This window comes from Dunckerocampus dactyliophorus, chromosome 3, assembly GCF_027744805.1.
Source record: "Dunckerocampus dactyliophorus isolate RoL2022-P2 chromosome 3, RoL_Ddac_1.1, whole genome shotgun sequence".
Classification (NCBI taxonomy): domain Eukaryota; kingdom Metazoa; phylum Chordata; class Actinopteri; order Syngnathiformes; family Syngnathidae; genus Dunckerocampus; species Dunckerocampus dactyliophorus.
In genome coordinates this window covers 34,693,167-34,720,941 of record NC_072821.1, presented here as the reverse complement: position 1 = coordinate 34,720,941, position 27,775 = coordinate 34,693,167, and the positions used below count along the sequence as shown (strand labels likewise).

The 27,775-nt window shown below is 40.6% G+C and overlaps 3 protein-coding genes across 7 annotated transcripts in view; all 3 read right to left on the bottom strand.

Moving 5' to 3' along the window:
* LOC129178090 (E3 SUMO-protein ligase PIAS1-like) overlaps positions 1-14,573 on the bottom strand; it is a 78,125-nt gene extending 63,552 nt beyond the window's left edge. The window contains exons 1-2 of one of the 3 annotated variants that reach the window (XM_054769866.1): positions 14,530-14,573; positions 14,322-14,396 (exon numbers count right to left, since the gene is read on the bottom strand). Coding sequence is in view for 1 of the 3 variants with exons in the window: in XM_054769862.1 (XP_054625837.1) it covers positions 1,582-1,605 (24 nt within the window). In the remaining 2 variants the exon portion in view is untranslated. Of the gene's footprint in view, positions 1-1,581; positions 1,629-14,321; positions 14,397-14,529 lie in introns of those variants that run through there. The other 2 variants (XM_054769862.1, XM_054769868.1) reach the window with 2 other exon arrangements.
* Positions 7,586-19,676, bottom strand: skor1a (SKI family transcriptional corepressor 1a). Of its 3 annotated transcripts, none has more exons than XM_054769871.1 (8): positions 19,529-19,676; positions 17,293-18,880; positions 17,022-17,088; positions 16,858-16,923; positions 16,673-16,735; positions 14,530-14,604; positions 14,207-14,396; positions 7,586-9,643 (listed from the first exon to the last, which is right to left on the bottom strand). In XM_054769871.1, exons 2-7 carry the CDS (start codon positions 18,868-18,870, stop codon positions 14,236-14,238), a joined length of 2,010 nt encoding a protein of 669 aa, XP_054625846.1. In that variant the 5' UTR covers positions 18,871-18,880; positions 19,529-19,676; the 3' UTR covers positions 7,586-9,643; positions 14,207-14,235. The 3 variants fall into 3 exon arrangements, with proteins under 3 accessions (XP_054625846.1, XP_054625844.1, XP_054625845.1); XM_054769869.1 differs by having other exon boundaries at positions 14,322-14,396; XM_054769870.1 differs by having other exon boundaries at positions 7,586-9,640; positions 14,322-14,396.
* A 7,318-nt stretch (positions 19,677-26,994) lies between these two features.
* The window catches only part of map2k5 (mitogen-activated protein kinase kinase 5), an 88,021-nt gene continuing 87,240 nt past the window's right edge, over positions 26,995-27,775 (bottom strand). Inside the window, exon 20 of the mRNA XM_054770193.1 lies at positions 26,995-27,318. Within this exon, the coding sequence (XP_054626168.1) occupies positions 27,310-27,318 (9 nt within the window). The 3' untranslated portion in view covers positions 26,995-27,309. The remainder of the gene's footprint in view (positions 27,319-27,775) is intronic.

Here is a 27,775-nt window from a genome sequence, read left to right as displayed (position 1 = left end):
TCCAAATATCGATCGTATCAATACTGGTGGTGAAAGCGATGTTTTTCAGTTCTCTTATATGTTTATTTTCACAAATACTCACATACATAACTCAGGAAATCAGTTCTTGGGTACGGGAGGGATTTGTGGACAAAAAGTCTAAGGATTTGAATGAGAGCCACTAGCAGTTTTTGTTTACGTATTTTGCACTATTGACTTTTGCTCAAACGATTTTATGTAATACTGTACGTATGTAGTACTGTTCCTTTATTTGACTCATATAAGCACATTGTTTCACTTCTTTACTCAATCTGTTCCATATTTTAAGTACACATACAGATATGCTATAGGTGTTCAGTGTTATGTGTGCGTACAAATGATTTCAATTATTTTATTCTCCCTGGGGTCATAGTTCCACGGTGGCCCACAGGGTCCAAACACTCCAAACACAGAAATGATTCAACACCAAAAATACCATAAAGAACATGCAATGAGAAAATGCTGCAAATGAAAAATGCTACTCTCACATAAATGCTGCAAGATCAAAAGCACACACAAACCCCAAAAACCACATGCATGAGAGAAATGCTGTAAGTGCATGGGACCCAATTAAAGTTAGCCAGAAAAGGTACGTTGTTAAACACTTGGTTGTAGTATTTTACAGTATTATAGCGCAACAGATTTACGTAGCTAATGTTAGCATACTGTAGGTCTGGCTCCTCAGGTAGCATGGCTAACTTCCGTTCGGTTACGTCAACTTGCAGCATTTCTCTCATGCAGGCGTTTCTGGGGGTTTGTGTGTGTTTTGGGCATTTGCAGCATTTTTCTTCTGGCATCGGTTTTTCATCTTGCAGCGGTTATGTGATTTTATGTGATTTCCCTGTTGCATGCGTTTTTGGTTTAGGATAATTTCTATGTTTGGACGTTGCTGCATGTTTGACCCATCTGCCACTGTATATGTGCAAAAATGTTACACATTATTGGGTAAGAAGTTATTATAGGCTTTGTGCGTGATTTTATAATCCTGATCAACAAATCAAAGGCAAAAATCACAAAATCATTCAATGAGATTGAACATTTTCAGGTAAAAAGTATCGGCAATACTGGCAGTATACTTACAGTATCGCCCAACCCTAATATCGAACGTGTGTGATGTGTGGCTGACGGTTAACGGTTCACGGGGCGCCAATATCATCAACAGGTAACATCAGAGGCTGTATTAGCGGCACAGGTGATAAACGTGTGTTCGGATACTACAGCTCGTCTTCAACGTTACAGTGGCGCAGACAAATGTACAATAAGCTTTCAGTGTGACATTTTTGTTTGTTTTTAAGGCGACCACGCGCACACATGAAGCCGCTGTCACGCTGAAGCTCCATTGAGGAAAGACGCACGGTTCAGCCAAAACCCGCGAGTCTCAATATCAACATAAACATGCTGGGGGCTGGACTCGATAAACTTCCTGGACTGTTTGCGCCTTTAACGTCAAATCTGACAACACCTCAGCCTAAAGGCGCATTAAACCAGCAGCGCCGAGAGCGACTTGACAGCCGAACACTCCGCAACCGAGGAAAAGGATGATGATTTCAGACAGCGCCTTACCTTCAGTTCCGCACTCTCCGCCATCTTGTATTTCTCTGCGCAGGCGCGGTGAGGGAGCCCGGTGACTGGGACGCGCTCGGCGCTGCGTGAACGCGCACACAGCCATTGAGTCGCAATTATAGACACGACACAGAATACAACATTCTTGTTTCTTCATTCTTTAGCCAGTGATTTGCAGATTTTATCATGTAGCCCTTTCACCAGTAATCCCATACAGTTATAAGGCGCTATAAGACTGATTGATTAACAGAATTCATGCTGGTGGTGCCCCAACTTTTTGCACAGAGCGCCACATAAAAAAAAATTAAAGGATACAGGATCCCTTTTACTTATTCCCTTTTCTTGCTTGTTTTTTTTTTTAATTTATTTATTTTTTTTCTCAAGCCCAATAAAACCGCTTTAGTGTAGGAAAAGTTATGCTGTTAAATATATTTACTTCAAGAGATTCAAGATTCAAGAGATTCAAGAGAGTTTTATTGTCATGTGCATGGTAAAACAGCAGTTATACCATGCAATGAAAATCTTATTCTGTTCATTCTTATAATAATATAAAGTATTAATTGCACTAATATAAAGCGCAATAATTATATTGCACTTTAGACATCCCTGACCTATTGTTAACTATAATATATAATATCATAGAAAATGTTATAATATCATATCATATCATATCATATATAATATCATATCATATCATATAATTCAATATAATGTAATATAATAGTGTCATTTTTGTCAGTGCTGTCCCTTGATAAGATACAAGATATTTGCAGAACTCTGTGTGTGTGTGTGGGGGGGGGGGGTACTCACTTTTATGAGGTACATAAAGAAATAGAAAATATAAAATGAAGGAAAGGCATTTTAAAAAATGATAATAAAATGTTAAGAAATCTAATACGTAGTTATAATAGTACAAAGCATTATTTACAGTATAAATATAATAATTGTTCTATATTTATTATTAATATTATATTTAATATATTTATGATCTTTGCAGATTTTCAACAATTTACTGAGGATCTATGACATAAATATCTCCCCTCTAACGGGACAGGGTAGGCTAGATAACATTTAAATGATATCCTGTACTTTTTGTGAAAGTGGAGTTACTTCATTATTCAGTCCGTAGGTGGCGCCAGATCACTTCAAATCAAGAGTCCACATCCAAGTGGCGTAGTACTTAACGTCATCTCATTGTATTTGCGGTCATTTGACACGCATATGCCTTTTAATAACGCTTGACGCTCGCGCTGGGCAAAGGCATAAGAGCACGTTTGCTTTTGGTGTCCATTCTATTATGAGAATAAGCTTCTTTCATAAGAGATTCTATCCGCCGCGCAGCTTAGTCCATACAGGGAAAGCAGACAGTATGGATTCCTGCCATCTGCTGCATTGTTCACGGTCAGGTGGGACAGGTGTCTCTGACCACACATGTTGACACAGGGGAATAAATAATCCCAGCAAGTACCACCAAACAATGCCACAAGTGGATATGACATTGAACGTGCTTAGTCGTGTCAATGCATTAAGTGGCTGGCTAATGATATGAACTGGCACTAATGGTACTAATAACGTTTTTACATCGCCGTTTTTATTTAGATTTAACTGTGGTTTGTGACCTGGAGGTACGAAGGACTGCAACAAATTAAAATGTGACCAACTGTACCTGTTCAAATATCATGACATTGCTGCTACCGCATCACTACTATCAGGAGAACCAGAGTATAGAGCGGGAGGAGCCACCTGGCATGGCCCAACAAGGTGCACTGTATTCGGGCACACACTCCGAGCAGCCGGCGTGACGCCAGGGAGGTCTCTGGCAAACCTTTTGCACTTTTCAGGTGTTTCAGGTGGCTGATAAGGTTTTTTTGTGTGCTTGATGTTTTTTTTCCCCTCATCACGGAGCATTTGGTCCAACTAGCACGAGGAAAATTAATGTTTGTTTACAAGTGCGCTCAGCGGAAGTTAGGACAGGCTGTTAACGTCACAGGCAGGAGAAAAAAGAAGCGCTTGATTTGCTCACCCGCACAGTACGGGTAATCTCACCTCTTTGGAGTAATTTTCGATTAACTGAGCTATTTTTAATGTTATCGGATTTATCGGTATGACGTCACAATTCCCTCATATCGGCCCGATAATTATCGTGCACCCCTAATATATATACAAATATAGGAGTATCAACAATGTGGTAACATGAACAGCTCAACAAAAAACACAGAAATATTTGTGAAAAAAAATCTAGTATCAAAAGCTACTATCTATCCACGACTGATACCACCCATGGTATCAACACTACCTACATTTGGACGGATCCCTACAAAGCACATTTGTGAGTTTTGCGTCGAATAACAATAGAAGAATGTAGCTGTTGATAAAGACGAGGCTTTGACAGTCACAGAAAATGAAATGGTGCGCCAGTGACGTGGTGGCTGCGCGTGTGTGCCCGCACAATGGGAGCGTGCACGGAGCACAATCAATATCTATTAGGGCTCCCATCAGAAGAATTACATTTCACTATTAGGTCAGCCTGCTCCCTTGACACCGTGTCAAACATGATAAGCTGACTGCTCGCAATCATGTCGCCGCCTAATGAAACAGATCATCAGGTCAAATACAATAAAAGGAAATATCAGACTATTCTCTGTGCCACCAGGAGGTGTCGCACTCACACCATTGACCAAAAAAAGGCAGCACGTGAAGAAGAAATTGTCATAATTTCTTTTGTGTGTAAGTGTTTTCTCGCTGCATCACTCTTCGCTGTTTTTTTAAGTGCAATTTGGAATGTTTATAACAACATATCAACGAGCATTGAGTTCTGCGTCCTTGTGGTCTATTAGAGCGATCGATGTGCTTTGTGAATGTCTTTATTGGAGTGACTACTGCTACCGGTAGAGGGTGTTGCATACTCATGTTGAACACGTGTGCCGCTCCACGCTTTTACGTGCCTGTAGAGCAATTAGGAACGGAGCTGGCCAAATATATAGAGCCACAACAATCCTTATTGGCTAAGGTATACCCCGCCCATTGTGTTCTGCGTCCTGATTGGCTGTAGACCATTGTCAATCAATCTCCTTCCTGCCTAGCAAACTGCATGAGCTGCTTGCTAACCGCCAATAAAAAACAGAAGAAGAAGAAGCTAATGGACTAAATGAATCTTAGGTTGAAGGAGTAGTACGAGGAGGAGGACCAAGGCAGGAGAAATATGTTTTAATACGATCATTAAAAACTTAAACGCAATTTGAACTTTCATAGTGTTTCAAATGTGAGAAAATGAGAAAAGTGTATAAAGTGTATTGTGAGGGGTTTACAGCCTTAAAACATATATGATCATTGTAAACAAATAAAGTTGGCTCTTTCACTTATTGCGGGTATTTTGGGAACCTATCCCCACGATAAACGAGGGAACACTGTATTGAGTTAATTTTATTTATTATGATTTATATTTATTATTTATTTATTATATTTTTTATTATTTATTTTTTAAACTTCACTGGCGTTTTCTTTAATAGTTGTCTTTAATTTGTAAGATATTCAGTGTGTTTAGTCAATTTTATTTATTTATTTAATTATTTATTTTTTTAAAGGACTTGACTGCCGTTTTGATCGCTGTCTTTAATTTGTACAATATTTCCTTAGTGTATTTAGTTAATTTTATTTATTTATTTATTTATTTCTGCGATTGACTGGCGACCAGCCCAGGGTGTACCCCGCCTCTCTGCCCAAAGTCAGTTGGGATAAGCTGCAGCATACCCCCGCGACCCTAGTGAGGATAAGCAGCATAGAAAAAAAAAAATAAATACACATACATATGAATACCCTTACCACAAAATAAAAATCCTGCAACATCAAACAGCTTAAATAACGGCACACCTTGCACATAGTAACTCTCTATATTAGCTACATTTACACTATGCACTAACTAAATAAAATAACATACAAAAGCTATATGAAATACCGGTACATTGCATTTTTTCAGAAATTAATTCATAAAAGATGGCTGTTTGGTGGTAGACTGATCTATTATTACTCAAAACATATTGGAATACAAGTGATATGTAGTATTCTGGTCACTAGGTGGTAGTAATGACACAAAACATTGAGACATTAGCTTACATTACATTACCTTGACAAGTCAGGATGTCAGCCGGGGCATGTCCCACATGATAAAGTGAGAAAAAGTTCTCCCATTCCGTGTGGAAGTGGTATGGTTTTGGCTTCATAAGTCCAGAACATAAGACTTCTTATGGCTTCATAAGAAATACATTTCAGGCTAACCGCTTAGCTCTCTAGCTTGTTAGCTCACAGCTCGCGAGCGGCCGTCTCGAGTCCCGGCAGCATAAGAGTTGAGCAATATAAACAAAGAATATCAGGAGTGTAAAGCCTGTTATTCTTTGTGGTCCTCAATTTTATTTCTTCTAAACTTAAGAAGCCAAAATGTACCGCTTCCACACGGAATAGGTGGAGAACCTTAACATTACTATGTTAAGGTAATGTAATGTAAGGTAATGTCTCAATGGTTTGTGTCATTACCGCTGCCTAGTGACCAGAATACTACATATCACTTGATTTACTAAAAACGGACCACGAAACAGCCATCATTTATTAACATTTTTTTTTTCCCCCATTTATTGACACCCCCTGGAGGTCATGGCGCCCTTACCATTTGCCTGCATTGCCTCATGGGCCAGCCCACGAGCCCTGAGTATGCACGTAAAGATGAGTCGGCAAGTTCCAAAATGTACATGAAGGCTTCACGACGCACGCTGAGAGAAAACCTTTTATTGCATGATCTCAAACATACATGATGATCACACCGACGCGTGAACTAAGTGCTTTTTAAACATGAACATCCTTCTTTTTTCCCCAGGTGCAACCATTTGGTATTGATTAGGACGACAAAAGCAGAAATGTTGCCCCCCTTTTTTTTGTTGTTTTTTTTTTAAAGTGCTTTACAACACGTAACGGCGGTACAAACAACCTGAAAGGTAAATAAAGACCAACGATGGATGTGAAACTCCAGAGCAGTAAGAAAAGCTAAATGATGACAACTTATCATCACAAATATACATGCCATTGCACATTGTCACGTGAATATACTCTTATAGTGCTTTTTTCCCCTCCCTTTTCAGAATAGTTCAGTAGCAGGTGACTCCTTGGTATCGGCTTTTCCTCAGGATGTGTGCATTTCATTCACAACTTGAAGGAAAACTGCACTTTTTTTGGAATTTTGCCCGTCATCCACAGTCCTTATGTGAAACATGAACACACTGCTTTACTTTTTCCGTGTGTTCCAAACAGAGACAAAGAGTTGGCATGAGGGAGCTAACAATGCACGTAATGGGACACACCTATTTCGACAATAAAGCCCTCTAAAAAAAAACAAAAACATTTTTATGTTTTTCTATCCATGCTGTGACCCTGCAGTAACAGGTCAGTTCATGATAACATGAAATACTTATTTTGATCATTTTAAATGAGGGCTGTCAAGTGATTACAATTTTTAATCAAATGAATCTGTTTTCCACTTAATTAATCATCACAAATTGAACTCAAGCTAAAAGATAGAACACAAGTCCCAACAGTAGCAGCACATCATATCAATCACTTTAACGTTATTATGAGCCGTGAAGAGTTGCGTTCAAAGACACCAAGTAATTTAAGTTGAGTTCACGTTTTGAGTTTCTCAGTAAGAGTCTTGTTCCGAGGAGGACGAGAGGCGTGTTTTGTGAGTTGGAGGTACATAAAGTGGCGTGAAAAAGTGTTTTCATCATTCCTGATTTCTTTTTGTCACACTTAAATATTTCAGATCATCAAAGAAATTTAAATGTTAGTGAGTGACAACACAACTGAACACAAAATGGAAAATTTTCTTTATTAAGGGAGAAAAACAATCCAAACCTACATGGCCCTGTGTGAAAAAGTGATTGCCCCCTAAACCTAATAACTGGTTGGGCCACCCTTAGCAGCAACAACTGCAATCAAGCGTTTGTGATAACTTGCAATGAGTCTCTTACAGCGCTGTGGAGGAAACATAACTTAACTGAGATTAATTGAGATCTATCAGTGTGGAAAAGGTTATAAGCCATTTCTAAGGCTTTGGGACTCCAGCGAACCACAGTGAGAGCCATTATCCACAAATGGCCAAAACATGGAACAGTGGTGAACCTTTCCATGAGTCGCTGGCCAACCAAAATGACCCCAAGAGAGCAGCGACGACTCATCCAAGAGGTCACCAAAGACCCCACAACAACCTCCAAAGAGCTGCAGGCCTCACTTACCTCTTTTAAGGTCAGTGTTCATGAGTCCACCATAAGAAAGACACTGGACAAAAACGGCCTGCATGGCAGAGTTCCAAGACCAAAACCACTGCTGAACAAAAATAACATTAAGGCTCGTCTCAATTTTGCCAGAAAACATCTTGATGATCCCCAAGACCTTTGGGAAAATACTCTGTGGTCTGACGAGACAAAATATTTTTTTGGAAGGTGTGCGTCCCATTACATCTGGTGTAAAAGTAACGCCGCATTTCAGAAAAAGAACATTATAGCAACAGTAAAATATGGTGGTGGTAGTGTGATGGTCTGGGGCTGTGCTGCTTCAGGCCCTGGAAGACGTGCTGTGATAAATGGAACCATAAATTCTGCAGTCTACCAAAAAATCCTGAAGGAGAATGTGCGGCCATCTTCTTTTACATCTGGTGTAAAAGTAACGCCGCATTTCAGAAAAAGAACATTATAGCAACAGTAAACTATGGTGGTGGTAGTGTGATGGTCTGGGGCTGTGCTGCTTCAGGCCCTGGAAGACTTGCTATGATAAATGGAACCATAAATTCTGCAGTCTACCAAAACATCCTGAAGGAGAATGTGCGGCCATCTGTTGGTGACCTCAAGCTGAGACCAACTTGGGTTCTGCAGCAGGACAATGATCCAAAACACACCAGCAAGTCCACCTCTGAATGGCTGAAGAAAAACAAAATGAAGACTTTGTAGTGGCCTAGTCCAAGTCCTGACCTGAATCCTATTGAGATGCTGTGGCATGACCTTAAAAAGGCGCTTCATGCTGGAAAACCTTCCAATGTGGCTGAATGACAACAATTCTGCAAAATTCCTCCACAGCGCTGTAAGAGACTCATTGCAAGTTATCACAAACGCTTGATTGCAGTTGTTGCTGCTAAGGGTGGCCCAACCAGTTATTAGGTTTAGGGGGCAATCACTTTTTCACACAGGGACATGTAGGTTTGGATTTTTTCCCTCCCTTAGTAATAAAAAGTTTCATATAAAAACTGCATTTTGTGTTCAGTTGTGTTGTGTTTGGAATGGCGGTAGTGGCGTGAGGCGCTGTGTCACTCCACCAGAAAAATAGTTCTTCGTGTTAGCTGCTACAACAACAATGTCGCTGTAGCTTGTTTTTTTAGGGTTTTATAGTCAAAATAGGTGTGTCCCGTTACGTGCGTTGTCAGCTCCCACACGCCAGCTGTTTTTCTCTCTTTAGAGCGCTCAGAAAAGAGAGACGTTTCTGTTCATGTCTCACGTAAGGACTCTGGGTGCCTTGAAAACAACCTTGACATAAATCCAGGCTTCTTTTGTTGTGTTGTGTAGTGTACTCAAGTGCTGGAATGACCAGTGTGGCTACACCAGGGGTGTCCAAAGTGTGGCACGGGGGCCTTTTTTAGCGGCCCCTGGCATAATGTAAAAATAAAATGAATTCATTCCTAATGAGCGATATTATTACATATTACACTCATTTGCTTGGTCAGATAGCTTAGCATACATTGACTTGCATGGGATTGGTTTGAGCATCTTTCGTGTACAAAATGTATCAAAGTGACCCCCAGCATCGGTCCATTTTTCGGTGTGTGGCCCTCGCTGGGAGAAGTTTGGACACTCCTGGTCTACACAGTGGAGGTGTGTGTGGTGTGTGTGTGTGTGTGTGTGTGTGTGTGTGTGTGTGTGTGTGTGAGGGCTTCAAGGAGGCAGCAGCGGGGGTTTAAAGGTGCAGGCTCCGCTACACTGACGAGGGGTCAACATCTTGCAGGAGAAGTGATGAAGGGCGTCGTGAGCTTCTGGGGAGGAACAAGCCCATCAGTCAGAACATGTCCACTCATTTGATGATTCCTCCCCCCAGATAGTGCACTGCTATCCCATGCTATGAACATCAGGGGTGTCCAAAGTGACATTTACGGCTTTTTATTGGCCCTCGGCACATTCTAAAAAGTACGACTAAACAAGAAAATGTAAAAAAACAACAGCAAAAATGGAAAAAAGAGCAGTCATTTTACAAGAATAACAATTAACGTCATAATATTAACTCATTCAATACCAAAGATGGATTTATACGTTTTTATAAACCCGAATGCCCGATCCCAACAACGTATCTATACGTCTTTTACGTGTTTTTTTTGTGCGAGAGGCAAAAAGAGGTGATGACGCAACTCCCCACGAGTGCGTGTGACTTTCAGAGCACTTTTAAGCCATAAAAACGGCCACAAGGTGGCAGAAGTGCATTTGATAAGCGCTCGGCAGGGATCTTCGATGGAAGAATCCCACATGACAGGAAGGAGGAAGTGAGAGAGCGTGGAGGAGTGTAGCATGCAGAAGGTTACACATTTCAGGGAAATTTTAACGCATGCACATGCACGCACACGCGTGCGCACACATGCACACACATAGTTCAGTTCCAAATGTGAAAATTGTAAATAGTTCAAGGCATTGTATTTGTAAATAAATTGTTATTTTGATGTAATATTTTCCTGAAACTGACCTATGTTCTACTGCTGATCACTAAAGAACGGAAAAAGGTAGAAACTAACTTTTTTTTCTGATGAAAGACAAGAGTCTGAGCTTTGTTTTGGTAGGTTCCATGTTTATAAAGCCATAGAACACAATAGTCCGTGTGCCTTGAAAGATCAGCCAAAATGGTCTGAAATCGCCGCTACTGAAGGGCTTGTCTTTGGAAAAATGGCTGGGATTGAATGAGTTGTGAGGAAAAAAATAGCATAAACAGTCGCTGAAATATTCTAGGCGATAAAGTCGTAATATGAGAAGCAAATAAAACAAAGAATAAAGTTGCAAATTTTGGGGAAAAGGTTCTAAAATGATGATGACAAAGTCAAAATATTAATGCAATAAAGTGATAATATTGCAAGAAAACAACATCATTTGTAAAAATTAATTTGAAAATTAATTTGTCAAATTAATTTGTAATAAAGTGTTTGCAAAAAAGTGTAACGTAAGGCCAAAAAGTTGATACTGATATTACATTTGGTTTAAAAAGTGTTAAAATGGCCCCTGCATCCTCTGATTTTTCAATATGCGACACACATTTTGACACCCCCGATGTACATTCTCAGACCTCCCACTGATTATGAAAGAGCGTGAGCAACTCGGGCGCTAACACGAACCAACAGGAGGCCATCAAAGTGATCGCCTCACTCACGGTGCAACTGAAAGTAAGACACGTGGAACACACAATGCAGCTGCACCGCAGGGACTCTGCGGGAATTGAAATCAACACTTTCACAGCACAACAATGCTATTTTTTACTCATTTATAACCCGCAAGGCATGCTGGGTAAGTTTCTGTTGGGGAAGTGTGTGTGTGTGTGTGGGGGGGGGGGCTTCCCAGCATGCCTTGCGGGTTACACATTAGTATAAAATTGTATCGTTTTGCGCGTACATCAGCGTGAAAGCATCACCTGGTCCGTGTGGTGCTCTTTTTGGTTGCACCGTGAGTGGGTCAGGCCCGTTGGTTTGCGGTGTGTGAAGAAATATCAAGATGATTCACCGCATGTAACGAACACCCTGACTACTTTTTGTGCAATTCTACCAGTTTTCCACCAATTAACGGCCTAATTATGGAGATTACAAGCACAAAATGGCGGGTTTACCCGAAAATAAACAAAATCTGCAGGGATCCGCTGTACTGCTATTACTCTGTAGAGACTTCTACTAATGAAACATAAAAGCACCGGAGACACGCTGTTTGCAGTGACCCCTGTGTGTACTTGAACCTTGGATTTAAACAAGCGTAACACGAAACCAATCCTTTAACGGGCGGCTTTGCTGGCCGTCTACTGCATGTAACCGATACAGCGCCTCTTAATGGACTGTCTCGTCCATTTTTCCACTGCGTGATTTAGGAGAAAATAACCTCTGCAAACAAAACGACAGTATGCGCTTCAATCTAACAATCTAATCAACCGCAGCATAAAAATGGTTGGAGTTGTGGATCCATGCATTTAGCTCAACATGCATTTGGATGGTGACGCCATTCTTTCAAGTATAAATTTGTAATTTTTCCTTTTTTTTTCATACAACACCACAATTGATTTGAAATCAAACAATGAAAATGTGACCCAAGTGTAGACCTCCACCCTTCTTTGAAGTGCTACAACATTTTAGGAATGTCAGGAATGAGATAGAGGACACTTTCAGGGCTTCAAATGGATCCGATATAGCGATACATTCAGTATCAGCCTGATACTGGCGTGATGAGGTGGATATGTTTTACTTGTCTTCTGTTTAGTTTCACAAATATTTATTGAAGCCCGTTTCCGCCGCTGAAAGAAAAAAATAGCCCAAAGCTAAGTCACAATTATGAGATAAAAATGTGAAATTATGAGCTAAAAAGTCAAAATAATGAGATACAAACTGCCCTCCTTCACTGGAGCCTTGGTCATGTGGCAGTTTGTATTTCATCATTTCGACTTTTTATCTCATAATTAGGACTTTTTATTTCAAAATTTCAACATTTTATCTCATAATTATGACTTTTTATCTCATAATTTTGAATTTATATCTCATAATTAGGACTTTCCTGTCTAATAATTATGACTTTATCGTGTAATTTTGACTTTTTATCACATAATTTCAACTTTATCTCATGATTTTGACTTTTTTTCTCAAAATTTGTACTTTTTATCTCATTATTATAAGTTTTTAGCTCATAATTGTGACTTTTCACCTCATAATTACACATTTTTATCTCATAATTATTCCTTTTATCTCCAAATTTCAACATTTTATCTCATAATTAGGACTTTTTATTTCAAAATTTCAGCATTTTATCTCATAATTCTGAATTTTAATCTCATATTTAATTTTTTTATCTCATAACTTCGATTTATTTTGTAATTTTGACCTTTTTTATCACATAATTATGACTTTTTATCTCAAAATCTTTACTTTTTTTTCCATTCTTATGAGTTTTTTTTCACATTTTTATCTCATACGTTTGACTTTTTATCTCATAATTTTACATTTTTATCTCACAATTATGACTTTGATCTCCAAATTTCAACATTTTATCTCATAATTATTTCTTTTTATCTCATAATTTCAACTTCTTATCACATAATTTCGACTTTATATCTTTCCTAGCTAATAATTATGACTTTTTATCTCGTTACTTTGATTTGTCATCTCATAATTTAGACTTTTTATCTCAAAATTTCCATTTTTTTAAGCTCCAAATTTCCACTTTTTCTATCATAATTACGACTTTCCTGTCTCATCATTTCGACTTTTTGTCTTGTAATTTTGACCTTTTTTTAATCACATAATTATGAATTTATTATCTCATAATTTTTACTTTCTCATGATCTTGTAATTTTAACCTTCTTTTCTCATTATTATGAGTTTTTATCTCATAATTTCACATTTTTATCTCATTTTTCCCTCATAATTATGACTTTATATCTCATTATTATACAAGTACATTTGATCTCATAACTTACCATGGGGACATTGAGGCTTCAATAAATGTGTGTGGGGTTTTGTTGTTATTGTTTTCTTGATATTGTAACCTTTTTATGTTGTCTACAAACTCGGGGAATAAATTCTTGGACGCCCGAGGGAAGATTTTGATGAGAGCCAATACTACTTTCTGCTTTTTTTTCTTTATTTTACACTGTTTTGACTTTATTTTTCTTCAACAACTGTCTGTAATAAAGGTGGAATAATTGTATGATTTTGTTGATATTGTTACTTGGTCTTCTCTTGTTAGATTTACTGTATATACTGTTCAATTGTTCGCAAATAAGTGTGTTGATTTCAAAAATGTTTGGCCTACAATATTTGTTTTTTATTCTGATAATAATCATGATCACCAATTTAAAGGCAAAGTCACAAAAGCATTCAAGAATCTTGACAAATTTCATGTAAAAAGTATCGGTATCGGCAATACAGGTCCTGTATTTACTTGGTATCGTATCGATACCAAAATTTGCAGTGTGGCGTAATTGTGCTTATAACCATGAATAAAATGTACTTTATTTCCAGCCCCTCAAAATGGTCATTCTTAGCTTACTTACTTACTTACTTCACTGATAGAGAAAAATGAAAGGATGCGGGGGCCACTTTGATACATTTTGCATTAAGAATCATGCTAAAAGCAATCCAGCTGCCTGAACAAAACATCTTAGCTTTGTGTCATACGTGGCAAAGCAAACTAGTGTGATATCGATTCATATATCTCATCAATAATCCACTTATTTTCATTTTTACAATGCGCTTTAGGCCAATAAAAAAGGAGCTGTAGCCCCAAAATGTCCCCTGTGCCGCAGTTTGGACGCCCCTGCTTTAGCGCAAAACCTTGACATGCAAGCTGAACGTGCACGCTTCAATCACCTCCGCTTTGGTGGCGTTTCAAGGCAAAATCAAACACAGTGTTTGTGACTTTTGCTCGGTGCTGTCATGGTGCCGTCTTTGAAAGAGCGTGTTTCCAAAGTGGAGAGAGACCAACCTCGAACAATCTGCAGCTGCTGGACCATTTCCTCTCTGTAGGACAGCTCACGCTTCATTTGATCCTGAAAATTATCTGAACAATAAATACCACATCATCACAACTCGTCCTTCAAATGCATCCACCCACACATACGCAGTACAATGTGTGTGCATACGGTGTGTGTGTGTGTGTGTGTGTGCTTTTCAAATACACGCTTTGCTTTTACCTTTTAAATGTTGAAATTCTCGCTCCAGCTTTTTCCTCAGCTCCATCTGCTCCACAAGTTGCTTCTGCAGCTCCTCTGTGAAGCCCAATGACACCACAAGGTCAGCTGTCACCCACACACACACACACACACACACACACACACACACACACACACACACACACACATATATATATATATATATATATATATATATATATATATGTCAAGGTGGCCCTCAGCATCCTTCCATATTTCTGCATGTGGCCCTCAGTGAAAAAGGTTTGGACCCCCCCATATGAAACAGATGCACTGGGCTTGCTTTTCATTCACGCTGCTGTGCAAGCAGGGGTGTCCATAGTGCGGCCTGGGGGCCTTGTGCAACCCGCGACATGTTGTAGGGAAAAAAAAAAAAAAAAAAAAAACCAGCAAAAATGGAGCAAAAAGGCACAATGTAAAGAAAAAGGCTGAAATATTGATACTACTCATTCATAACGCAAAACTTTGTCTTTGAATATACGTAACTGAGATCATTTTTCCTTTTTTTTTACATTTTTATAAAACAAAAAAATATCTAAAAATATCAAAGTGTCCCCAAGCATCCTTTGATTTAAAAAGTTTGGAGACAAGTTTGTCCACGGTGCGTCCCGGTGGCCATTCGCAGCCCGCAGCTTATTTTTTACTAGCCCGTGGCACTTTGTAGAAATTAAATTAAATACAAAAAAAACAAACAGTAAAAATTAGAAAAATAGAGCAAAAAGGCACAATGTCAAGAAAAAAAGTGAAATATTGACACTAATAATTCATAACACAAAGCGGTGCCTTTAAATACTGTATATGTAAATTGGTTCCTTTTTTTTATATGAAATATAAAGTAAAATAAAATATATATATAAAAATACCAAAGTGGCCCCAAACATCATTTGATTTTTCTGTATGTTTAATGGGGGGTGGGGTCATTTGTGACCCACAGCACATTGTACACTACAGTTAAAACATTTTTAAAAAAACAGTAAAAATGGGAAAAATCTAGCAAAAAGGCACAATGTCAAGAAAAAAGTGAAATATTGATACTAATAATTCATAACACAAAGCTTTGCCTTTAAATATGTTTTGTTAACCTTATTATTAAATAAAATGTAGACATATATAGATATAAAAATATCAAAATGGGCCCCAAGCGTTCCTTGATTTTTCTGTATGCGGCCCACGGTGAAAAAAGTTTGGACACCCCCGTGCTGCAAACACATGCACCGTGCTCGCTTTTCATTGGGGTGTGCATAGTGCGGCCTGGGGGCCATTTGCGCCCTGCAGCTTGTTTTTTACGGGCCTGTACAGAATTAAAGAAGAAAACAACAGCAAACAAAAGGGTGATCCTAAGAAGAATGATCCTAATAAAAGTAAGAACAACATGCTTTGTCACCAAGCTCACGTGCAGGCTGGTTTATTAGAAGCACATTCACTACTTTGGGTTGTTTTTTAAATGAAAAATATCAACATGGCCCCCGCTCCCTGTCATTATTATTTTTTATTAAGCGGCCTTCAGTAGAAAAACAATTGGGAGAGCTACAAGCTTTTTTTTTTAATAATACAAAAAGTAATAACCTTATTAAGTAAATAAATACTGAACAATATAAGAAATGTGTCTAATACTGAATATGCACACGAGGGTTTCTAGCAGGCGACATCAGGTGCATTTCCACCAACAAGCATCGCCTTCCAGTCCCAGTAATTGTCGCCCAAAGCCTTGGGGCTGCATGAGGCCAAGATATTACCATATTCGGCTGTGAGGGTTTTTCCAAGCGTTCAAAAATAATTAGCTACCATGCCTCGGGGTTATGGCTCTGTGCCTTCAAATATTAATAGCCTCTAAAGCATTTTTTTTTTTTTTTTTTTTTTTTTTACAAATAATACGTCCAAACGAGCATGTCGTGTGATTTAGTGCTCGCCACCCTTGGGAACAGTTTAGGATGCAAAACGTGCATAAAGAAATGCGTTTCAAGTCAGCGTCAATTAGGAATCCAAATGTTGTTAATACACGAGGAAAAGATGCGTTCGATCATAATGAATATGCATTCATTCATTCGGAAATCATGGATTTATTTCTCATTAGGGTGCAGTATTTGCAGTAAATACGGTATAGCACATTTTTAACACGTTTTACCTTTTGCCATGTTCTCCAGATCTCGTTCATGCAGGCTAATATCGATGCGTAAAGCTCCATCGGCTGGAAAAATACAAATAAAAATAAACATATTCGTGATCAAACAGCAGGTTGTGAGTGGAAATAGATATTTTTTTGCACGTTTGAAATGAAAAATACAAGCATTTGGGCTATAAATGGATGACCTTGTCTGTCCTTTTGCTCCTGATGAGGTGTGATGTTTCGTTGTGGTTCAGACACGTGCTGCACACCTGAACGTTAAAAACGCATTTTTTTTGTTTGTTTGTGAATGAAATAAAAACAGGGGAATTTTCTTATAAGACAGGCGGTAAATGACCCAGATCGTCACCTTCTGATCTGCAGGGGCTGCAGCTTGACGACTCAAACGTCTCCACCACCTTTTCATGCGCGTACACCTGCAAAAAAATGTTCATTTTTAATCATTGAATGCTGTTCTTCCCACTAATTGGGGCCTTGCAATAAAGGAAGAATTGAAATAGAGTGTATCATTTCAAATAAAAAGGGTGCATGGTGACCAAGGACGTGCATTTTATTTGGATGTAACACTGCAAAAATGATGCTCAAGGGGAATATTTGTGCAAAAGTAAAACGAATCCTACCTGATGGTGAGGGGATGAATCCCGGGTCAGCGTGTCCTCCTCCTCAGATGCCGTGTGCACCGAGTCCCGCGGCGATGCTGCAGCGGGGCTGCAAGGTGCAAGCTGCTCCCGGATCGGCTCCTCGTCCTCCTGTCCCCGATTGGACTCCACATCCACGTCCGGGTCGTCGTCGTCGTCTTCCACCGTGTCTCTGTCCGGGGATATGGACCTGTAGCTGGAGGTCTCGCTGATAAAGTCCGGGGACAAGTACCCGGGCCGCACCGCGTAGACGTCTCGGCTCCCGTAGAGCTTGGCGATACTTTCCGCGTCCTTGACGACAGGCCTGAAGGCCGAGATGTAGCCCGTCTTCCTGTGGGGGGTCTCTCCCCCTGACTTGTCATCGTCGTTCCTGTTGCTGGATCCTGCATGGTCCTGCTGGTGGTCTTTGGGGGTGTTTGCACCCCGTTCGCTTTGGTCTGATAGGTCCGGCCCTGGCACCTCCAGAGGTTTCGGGTAGGGGGGCATAGGAAGGCCGCCAGCTGCGGGCCAAAACACGGGGAAGGCAGGGTAGATGGCGTCCTTGGTGGCGGGCCAGTACACACCGGGGACGTTTGCTTTGCTCACATCCGGAACGCCGTCGCTCTTTTTGGGACACAGGCCGTAGCCAGCGAAGCCGTACGGGGGGTGCGGGAACAACGGCGGGGGGATTTTTTGGAGCATGCCAAAGTTCTTACTCGGCACCGGAATGAGCGGGTAGCTCCGTGCGCTGCTCGCCAAAGTCGGGTTCGGCGTGCCATGGTCGTCGTCGCCGCAGCGCAAACGTTTGTGCGCCACTTCCGGGGACGCGGCGCGGCCGAGGGCGGATGAAGCCTGCGCTTTTAGGGGCCCTTCCACAGGAAGTGTCCTCTTTCTGCTGCCCCCGTTGAACATGGCCTTGACGTCCTCCCACGCGTGGTTGATGTCCTCCGAGGGTTTTTTCTCCGTCAGTTTGAGATGGCGTCTCCACGAGTTGAAGTTGGCGGCGTCCGGCTGCATGTACTTGGACTCCGGCGTGCGGTGCGAGTGGAAGATGAACTTGTTGGGGGAGAAATACATGCTGCAAAAGCTGCACTTGATGCACTTGGCGCGGGAGCTGTTGTAGCGGGCCGGGATGAAGCTGCCCCTGCACCCCCACGCACACTCGTGGGACACGTCGAAGGCGAAGTTCTCCGGCAGCTTGGGGGGGCTGTGCGCCCCCAGGAAGGACTTGCACAGCCTCTCGGCCTCCCGCTTGGTGATCATACCGCAGCGTCTGGACGAGATGGGCATGGCCCCCGCGCGCCTCAGGAGCTCCAGCTGGACGGGAGTACACTGCACGCAGGTGATGCCCAGGGCCACCCTGCGGTTGTGGATCTCGTTGTAGCTGTAGTTCTTCAGCAGGGTGTTGGAGATCTGGGCCAGGCACAGCCTCTCCCTCCCGTCTATCACCAGGGACACGATGGGCACTCCGTACAGGGAGGTCTCGCTCACTTGGTTCGGTTTCAGGGGGCCTGGGTGGCCTGCTGCGTCCTGCTTGGGACTCGGGGAGGAGCTGGATTCTCGTCCGGTCATTGACTCCATTCCTGGAAGCCTGTCAATCACATGGAAAACTCATTCATTTAAAAAAAACACTGCTTTTGTTGCACGTATGATTAAAAAGTGAGCACACTATCTTCTTCCTGTACTCACAGGTGGATGTGCTGGCCCTTCTTATCTGCCAATCGGCTCGGCACTACTTTAAGATCCACATAAGAGCTTTCCAGGCAGATAAGCACAGAAGGAAAACACACGCTGAGCTGCGTCAATGCGCTTAGCGGAGAGGAAAAGAACAAGTGTAAGCTTCTTTGCTGGTAATTACACTGATCCAAACCTTGCCTGCTTCCTCTTCGCATTCTTAATAAAAGACCAACCCTATATATAATTAAAGCTTCAGCTCGGATTAGCCCTAAACGGCCGCTTGATCCAGGAAGCAGATCCACCTGCACACATTTCTGCTCTTTTTACGGAGCTTCGAAAAACGGCACTCGAACGTATCCCCAAATTGGGATTCCGCATGCCAAAATGCAAAAAAATAAAAATCATTCACAATTTAAACTTTGAAAAAATGCCACATAAAAATACACATCCAACTAAAATAAAAGCAATCCACAATTTAAATTAGGATGTAATCGTCTGAAAATGCAAAACACACACAAAAAAGCAATTCACAATTTAAAGTGAGGGGGGAAACAATTCTTACCTTCTACCGCTCCAAAAGGTGACACCCTTCCAGTGGAATGAAATGAAGAATAAAGAGTGGATGCTAAGGGATGGAGAGCAAGAAAAGTTGAATTATTTGATTTTATTTGTAGACATGCTGCGGAGGACAAGGTGCCTCCATCCTGGTGGACAGCAGGGACGTCAATGGCGGATACAGACAGGAAGCACGTGTCACCTCTCTCTCTCTTTCTCTCTCCTCCACCCCCTACCCCTCTCTCCCATTATTTGTGTTTGTGATAAGCAAGAACGCGTCACACTTTTGACATGCGTGGCACGTGCCCCATCAATGACATGTAAGGCGTTTCTGCATCACACTTAAATAATTCCAGCAGGCACTGGCTGAGCATAAAGGAGAATTCATGGCAATAATACATAAATAAATATGTATCAAATATCGACAATGTTCAGTCTACAATGTTTATTTTCACAAATATCCGCGTGTTTTGTTGTTGATATCGTGCCTATAACTTTTGCGTCTCAGCACGCAACTATGGTGCATTCAAGGGCAAGTGCAAAATCTCAACACTTGGTGTAAAAACATTATCGGTGAAGCATAAAGACATCAACATGTAAACATAGTGGGCTTTCTATCTATGAACAACTTGACAGGGGTGTCCAAAGTGTGGCCCGGAGGCCATTTGCGACCGTGGCACGTTCTAAAAGTATAATAAAACAACAACAAAAACAAAAGTGGTACAATCAGCAGTCATTTTTATTAGAATCAAGTCAAAATAGCGAGATATTGTGTAAATGTATGAGAATAATGTCCTAATACTATGAGAAACAATAGGGTTATTTTAGTAGCAGAAACTTTAAATATGAAAGAAAATACGTTTGTTTTTTGTTTTTTTTCTCCAAAAAAGTCACAATATTATGAGAAACAAACAAAACGACCAATAAAGTTGCCATTTTTGGAAACTTAGGTTGTGGAAAATGTTATAATGTTAGGAGAATAAAATCAAAATATTATTGGATTAAGTTCTAATTACGAGAAGAAGAAAGTTGATGTAGCTGGAAAATACCAAAAAAAGGTAAATAAATGAAAAAAAACAGCTTTAATTGCATGAGAATAAGGTCAAAATAAGAAGAGGAAAAAGTCGGATTGTAACGAGGAAAAGAAGTAGCAGTTTTACAAGAATAAAGTCGTACAAACATAACAAAATTCAGTTTTCATTTAGGAAAATAAGGTTATAATATTATGGGAACAAAGTGTGATAAGAAGAAAATGTATCAAGATTTAAGAAGAAAATACCAAAAAAAGACCCAGCAAAAACGGGGAAAAAGTGCAAAGGGTGAGCTTGATGCACCCCCATGTACTACTAGTACTACTAGTACTACTAGTACTAGTAGTACATGTCTCCAAGCAAGTAAGAGGCGGGGAGAGCTGACAAAAGACAAACGTGGCTGTCTCATTTATCAAGTTACACCGCCATCTGCTCGGCTTCCACGGCCACGCAAATCAATGTGAGGCCTCGGCAGTGAAGGGGAATATGCAGGCGAGGGGGGCGGGCAAGATGGCGTTTAAAAATGTTTTCGTGTGTTTGAATACCATTGCCAGAGGCCAAAAAATGCTGAAAGAGGATAGTTCACACGGTCACATGATCACATGGTGGGAAGGAAAGGCTGCAGCTGTTTAGTTTGTCTATGCTTGCATATTAAAGCCTTCACACACGTCATGGTGTCTTTGCACTTATCAGTAACTGTGAGTCGATATCGCACCGATTAATGAACGCGAATGACGTCTTGATTGGTGCGGAAAAGCTACATTCATGTGCTCATCTGAAAAAGAGACTTTCACCTTTGCATTGGTATCGTTTGACATGCATGAAACAATGTGAAATGCATATAAATGATGAATGAAAGGATAAATGAACATTTCAGGTCACTTTTACCTTCACTAAAGACGTGACTGTTGCCAAAGACACCATGTGGCAGCGAGATCAACCACCAGCTCCTTCCTGTTTTCACTCATTCAATGAAGGTAAAAGTGACCTTCAATGTTCATTTATCTCCTTCATTCAACGTTTATATGCATTTCACATTGTTTCATGCATGTCAAACGAGAACTGTAAGACTACAACGACGTGTTTTGTGTTAACATTTTTGGCTTTCTGGAAGGGATTCATTGGATTTACATGATTTCTTACAGGGAAAATTGATTGGGTTAGCGCCCGTTTCGTTTAGAGTTGGACCTTTTGGAACAAAAGGGAGAGTCATTATTTTAATGAAGTAATTATTTTGTTACTTTTTTTTGGGGAAAAACATTAACTCATTCAATCCCAGCCATTTTTCAAAAGACAACCTCTTCAGTGGCGGCCATTTTAGACTATTTTGACTGATCTTTCAAGGCACACGTAATCTTGTGTTCTATGGCTTTATAAACATGGAACCTACCAAAAGAAAGACTAGACTCCCGTCTTCCATCAGAAAAAAAGCTTGTTTCTACCTTTTTTCGTTCTTTAGTAATCAGCAGTAGAACATAGGTAAGTTTCCGGAAAATATCAGTTCCTGACTAAAAAAAGAAGAAAGCCAACTTTTTGTGAAAAGATACATTTCAAGCATAACTTTCACTCTGACACAAATATATTTTGCTTTTGTGACAGCCAAATATCTAAACAACTATACCAACATAAACAACACAAAAAATGGCTTGCTTTACATCAAAATAACAATTTATTTACAAATATAACACCATGAACTATTTACAATTGTCACATATGGAAGAGAACTATGTGTGCGCATGAGTTCAAATTTCCCTACAATGTGTAACCTTCTGCAAGCTACACTCCTCCACGCTCTCCCACTTCATCCTTCCTGTCATGTGTGATTTTTGATTTAACATGACCCCTGCCGAGCTCTTATCAAAGGCATTTCTGCCACCTTGTGGCCGTTTTTATGGCTTTAAAATGCTCTGAGGTGAAATGCGTTAGTCGAGAGTTGCATCTTCACGTAAAAGACGTATAAATACATTGTTGGGATCGGGCGTTCGGGATTATAAAAACGTAGAAATACGTCTTTGGTATTGAATAAGTAAAATAATTTGAATTTAGATTAGCCGTTGAGAAACATTTCGTGAGATTCAGGCTGAGGGTTGAGCTCCTGACTTCTCCACCAAAAACGTTAGGGGGCAGTGTTTTCCTGAGAGTGGGCAACCACAACTCTCGTTGACTAGCTATTTAGTTTCCTGTGTAGTACAAGTAGTAGTAGTAGTAGTGAAGAATGGCGACTGAAGACACACCCAGATGGTTGATATAGATGTCAGTGCACAATAACGACTAGGGGTGTCACGAGACACTCGGTTCACGAGACGAGGCCATACATGAGATTGGGTCTAAGAGAACGAGACGAGAATTTAACATCACTTTTAAGAAAAGTACAATGGAAAATAGGACAATATATTGCAATCTTCTAATATAATTTCTCCTACGTTACACTCTTCTTCACTCTGTGTGTATGCTAGAGGCCCCGCCTCCACCCACCGAGACAAAGAGTCCATATGACTCACTCCATTCATGCCGTTGTTCTATGGAAGAAACATGCCAAGGTGCTGAAACCAATGCACAGAGTGAACCCTCTTCCTGCCTGGCATGCACGCACATGGCAATATATTGATTATCTACTTCATTTTCATTTATTGTGTGATTCATTTATTTATTTATTATCATCCCAGGCGTAGCGCTCGCGACACACCCCTGGTATGTGCATTTATCAAACTTCTAATTAAAGACGCTAAAAGCAAGGTCAATGTATGCTAGGCTATCTGAATAAAGCACGGACATATTAGCTTTGTGTTATTGGTGACAAACCAAATGAGTGTAATATCTAATACGATATCTCATTAATAATAAATTAATTTGATTTTTACAATTAATAAAAGGAGCTGCGTGCTGAAAATGGCCCACAGATCGCACTTTGGACACCCCGACGTAAGCTTTGATGGTTAGCATAGCGGAACACATTTTAGGAAGATGTTTTATTGTATGCACGATGAAGCTTTACCTGCTTACAATATTGATGATGATCCACCTGATCCTTAGCAGATGCTCTCCTCTTTCACCATCAAGAGCCTTCCTTCCCGCCCCCGCCAATAATTACAATTTTACACTGTAATTATTCCTCGCCTCTTAATTATTTACACAGCCTTTGTGGCCGCTTATTCCGGAAACGTGAGCCGGCACGGCCGCGTCGAGGAGCCACGGAGGACATTTATTAAAGGAGACATTTAAGGAGTGCTTTTTATTATTTCCGTCTTCTCACAAACGAGCGCGGCCTGTTGAGACAAACCTTTAGCCTATGAATATTCATGCGCGTTCATTCAGCGTTGAAGTCGTGATGCGGCGGGTGGTCCCACACACGAGGGATTAGTTGACGCGGCGGAGGACGACGCTCGTTTTCCGTTAATACCCGCATGTGAATGTTCTCATTCTTACTTCTTCACTATTTGTTCTTTAGCTATTTCAACAAATAACGCTTTGATTAAAAAAAATCATAGTCTACGGAATGTAATTAGTTTTATTCTTATTTTTCCTATACTTACTTGTATTTTATAATCTTTTCATCTGAAAGTGCAGTTTGACATTGAGTATTTTCATGAACTACGTTCACTTTCAATGACTTATTTTGTTTTCTTTTGCATTTGTCATTTCAGACAATTCTGTATTTTATGATGTGATGATTTGCACACATCAATACACTTGAATAAGAAAGCCGTATTAGATTTGAGAGTTAAAATCAGACTGAAAACGTTCATGAAAGGCAGCAAACAAAATAGATTTTAGCCTGGGGTGTAAAAAGTGCGGCCCGAGGGCCATTTTTGGCCTGGAGCTCTTTTTGTTTTTATCCCTTGACATACTGTACAAATAAAATGAATGAATTCTAAATGAGACCTGTCAAGTTGCATTTAACATTTGCATTTAAAACAAGGGAAATTTGGCGGAAAATGAGGGAAATTCAGGTCTTTCCACCTTCCTACTGTGTTGCTTTCCTTGTGCGTGTTTTTATTTTTGAAGGCCTGCAGTTCTGTGTAATAACTACAGGAAAAATATGTAAAATACGAGAAAGAGGGCAAAAAACGGGAGTTTCCCGGGAAAATCCGGGAGGTACATGATGGATTCTTAGATATTGGACACATTTGCTTAGAACACAAAGCTAAGGTTGTTCTTATATCTTTGCATATATTCACCTACATTGGGTTGATTTGAGTATCATTAGTGTCGAAAATGTATGAAAGTGCCCCCCCGCATCCTTTCATTTTCCTGGACTGTACTGATAACGCCTCACGTCATGTTTATTTGAGAAACACCCAAGTTTGTCATGGAGTAAAAAGCTAGAAACGGGGCAGGTTTAATAAGCGCAGAGCAAATGTTTTATAATTAACAGTTGTATCAGCACCCTATAAAAGTGTGAGCCTATAAATCCCATTTTAGAGAGCAATCAATCCTCCTCTTGGACTAAAGGGCCTATTGATCCCACTCTACTCCGCCTCTTTTTTTTTTCCCACTGAAAAGAGCGTTTCGATTGCACTTTTTTATTGCAGCAAAGATTCGGCCGAGAGCAAAGCTTGAAAATGAAAGCGTGACATTTTAATTACAGGGCATTGATAAAGGGATGTGGCTAATGGGTGGGCACGGGACACACACTCATTGTCCCGCCTGACGTGCTAATCAAGTCAGACTGACACGGCGAGGCGTGGGGGATTGAAAAGGAGCTGGCTGGGAATTTGGGAATATGACGGCGCCAAATGAAGACGCATCTCCAAACAATGCACGCTCAATATCACCAGATGAGATCACGGCCAGCATCCGCATTCTCATTGCCACATGTTAGCGCTATAGGTCACTGCAAGCCCGCCCATACATCATCTCAGCTGTCTCACACACACACACACACACACACGCGCAAGTGAGTGGCACTACCACCTGAAGACCACTTGTAAGGATGGAGCATAGACCCGCTACATGCAGAACACGTGCTGTACCATTTTGCACAAGGGAGCGCATTCTCACCAAATGTGCAAAGGATGCGCCTCTTTGCGTCAGACATGGAGCACCAAGTCAGCCTGAGGCAGGAGAGGAAAAAAAACAGGAGTAATGTGACGCCACACTCAGTGTCATAGTGACTGAGCTGGTGGTGTAACGGTACAGCTGCTGCCTTTTGAAGCAGGGGGCGTGGGTTGTAGCAGAGGCCCGGGCATTTGAAAAACAATGTATGTTCATTTGGTATTTAGCATTAAAAATGCTGGGGGCTCCACATTCCTTTTGTGAGACATGAACACACACGTCTTTTTCTTTTCTGTGCGTTCTAAAGATATCAAAACAGCTAAAAAGAGGCAGCTGATTGATGCAAGTATTGGGCCACGCCTATTCTGCCGAGAAATCCTCCAAAAACCTCCAAGGTTTTATGGTTTTATATCCATTCTGTGAGCATGTAGTAACAGGCACATTCATGATAACATGTAATACTTACAGTATTTTGCCCTATTTTGGTCATTTTAAGCATTAGCGGAACTTCTTCCCTGGGTGCATTGAGTTCACATAGCAACATAGAAAGGAACGCTACACCTTGCGCTAACTTTTCCAAACTCAAAAACAAAAACACAGCAGCAGCGGCGGCAGCTCCAATATGTAGCGTTAGCTTTCGCTAGTGGCCTGAGGCGTTGTGAGCTAAGCTAAAGAAAAAATAGTCCAAAAAATGCAAACATAACACGAGTTATAGTCTTTCTTTAGCTTTACCCATTATAACAACAGAATACAGCAAACAAAATTGCATTTTGCAAGGTCTTTTTGAGTACTTACCGGATTAACTCATTCAATACCTATTCAAGACGCAGTTACACATTTCTATAAAGCCCAACGCCCGATCCCAACAAGGTATGTACACGCCTATGACGTTTCTTTGCGCGAGAGGCAAAAAGAGGTGAAGACGCAACTCTCCACGAATGGATTTCACTTCAGAGCACTTTTAAGCCATAAAAACGGCCACAAGGTGGCAGAAGTGCATTTGATAAGAGCTCGGTGGGGATCATAGATGGAAGAATCACACATGACAGGAAGGAGGAAGTGAGAGCGCGTGGAGGAGTGTAGCGTGCAGAAGGTTAGGCATTGCAGGGAAATGTTAACGCATGCGCACGCGTGCACACACATGCACACATTGTAAATAGTTCATGGTGTTATATTTGTAAATAAATTGTTATTTTGATGTAAAACAAGCCCTTTTTTGTGTTGTTTATGTTGGTATAGTTGTTTAGATATTTGAGCTGTCACAAAAGCAAAAATGATTTGTGTCAAAGTGAAATTTATGCTTGAAATGGATCTTTTTTACTGATATTTTCCACAAACGTATGTTCTGGGAAACAGAAAAAGGTAGAAACAAACTTTTTTTTCTGATGAAAGAGGGGAGTGTAATCTTTCTTTTGATAGGTTCCGTGTTTATAAAGCCGTAGAACACAATCTTCCATGTGCCTTGAAAGATCAGTCAAAATCGTCTAAAATGGCCGCCACTGAAGGGCTTGTCTTTTGAGGAATGGCAGAATGAGTTAAGCAGGTCCAATTGGAGGCTGTTCGACAGAGCAGGTCACCGCCATCAGACTGCTTTCCTTAATGATTAAATAAACCATTTGGAAATTTGTATAGGCAAAGATTCTAATAATGGCATCTGTCCTTCGAGCCTGTGAAAACTTGACAATACTCAATTAGCAGACAGTGATGACACGCTGCTGCTGGTCTGTGGTCTTAAAGTGCGATGTTCCACACAGCTCGTGTGTCATTGTGTCTGCAATGAGAAATAAAAAAGAGGCATGCATGTATCAGTACATTCAGAAGGCAAGCAGAATAAAGAAGTGTCCAAGGTCTGTGGTCACCAGGCAACATTGGGCTGTAGCGGTAAATAATGGAATAAAGCTGAAGGTTGACACGTCCTTTACAAGTTAACGATGACATTTGTTCATTGAATTTTCTACTGGCAAAATTAATTAGTCAACTTGTAAGAAAACATGTACATTACCTCCTTGTCGCTGCTGATAATGAAGCCGTGATAGGTCACGGCGTTCAAAGCGACACCGCAGCAACTGTCTAATTCGTCTCATTCCATTTGATCCAACGCGTGCATCAATGGGAATTAAAAATATCATCGTTTTCTTTCCAAAGAATGAAAACACTATTCATGTCTTAAATACCATAGAATTGACTTTCCCGCTTTTACATCAATTAGAATGATGAAGCATTCAAAG

Coding starts and splice junctions, on each gene's coding strand:
- skor1a (XM_054769869.1), bottom strand. CDS start 18,870: ATGGAGTCAATGACCGGACGAGAATCCAGCTCCTCCCCGAGTCCCAAG. Junction 16,924..17,021: donor CAGCCCCTGCAGATCAGAAG/GTGACGATCTGG, acceptor TTTAACGTTCAG/GTGTGCAGCACGTGTCTGAA. Junction 16,736..16,857: donor GGAGCAAAAGGACAGACAAG/GTCATCCATTTA, acceptor GTATTTTTCCAG/CCGATGGAGCTTTACGCATC.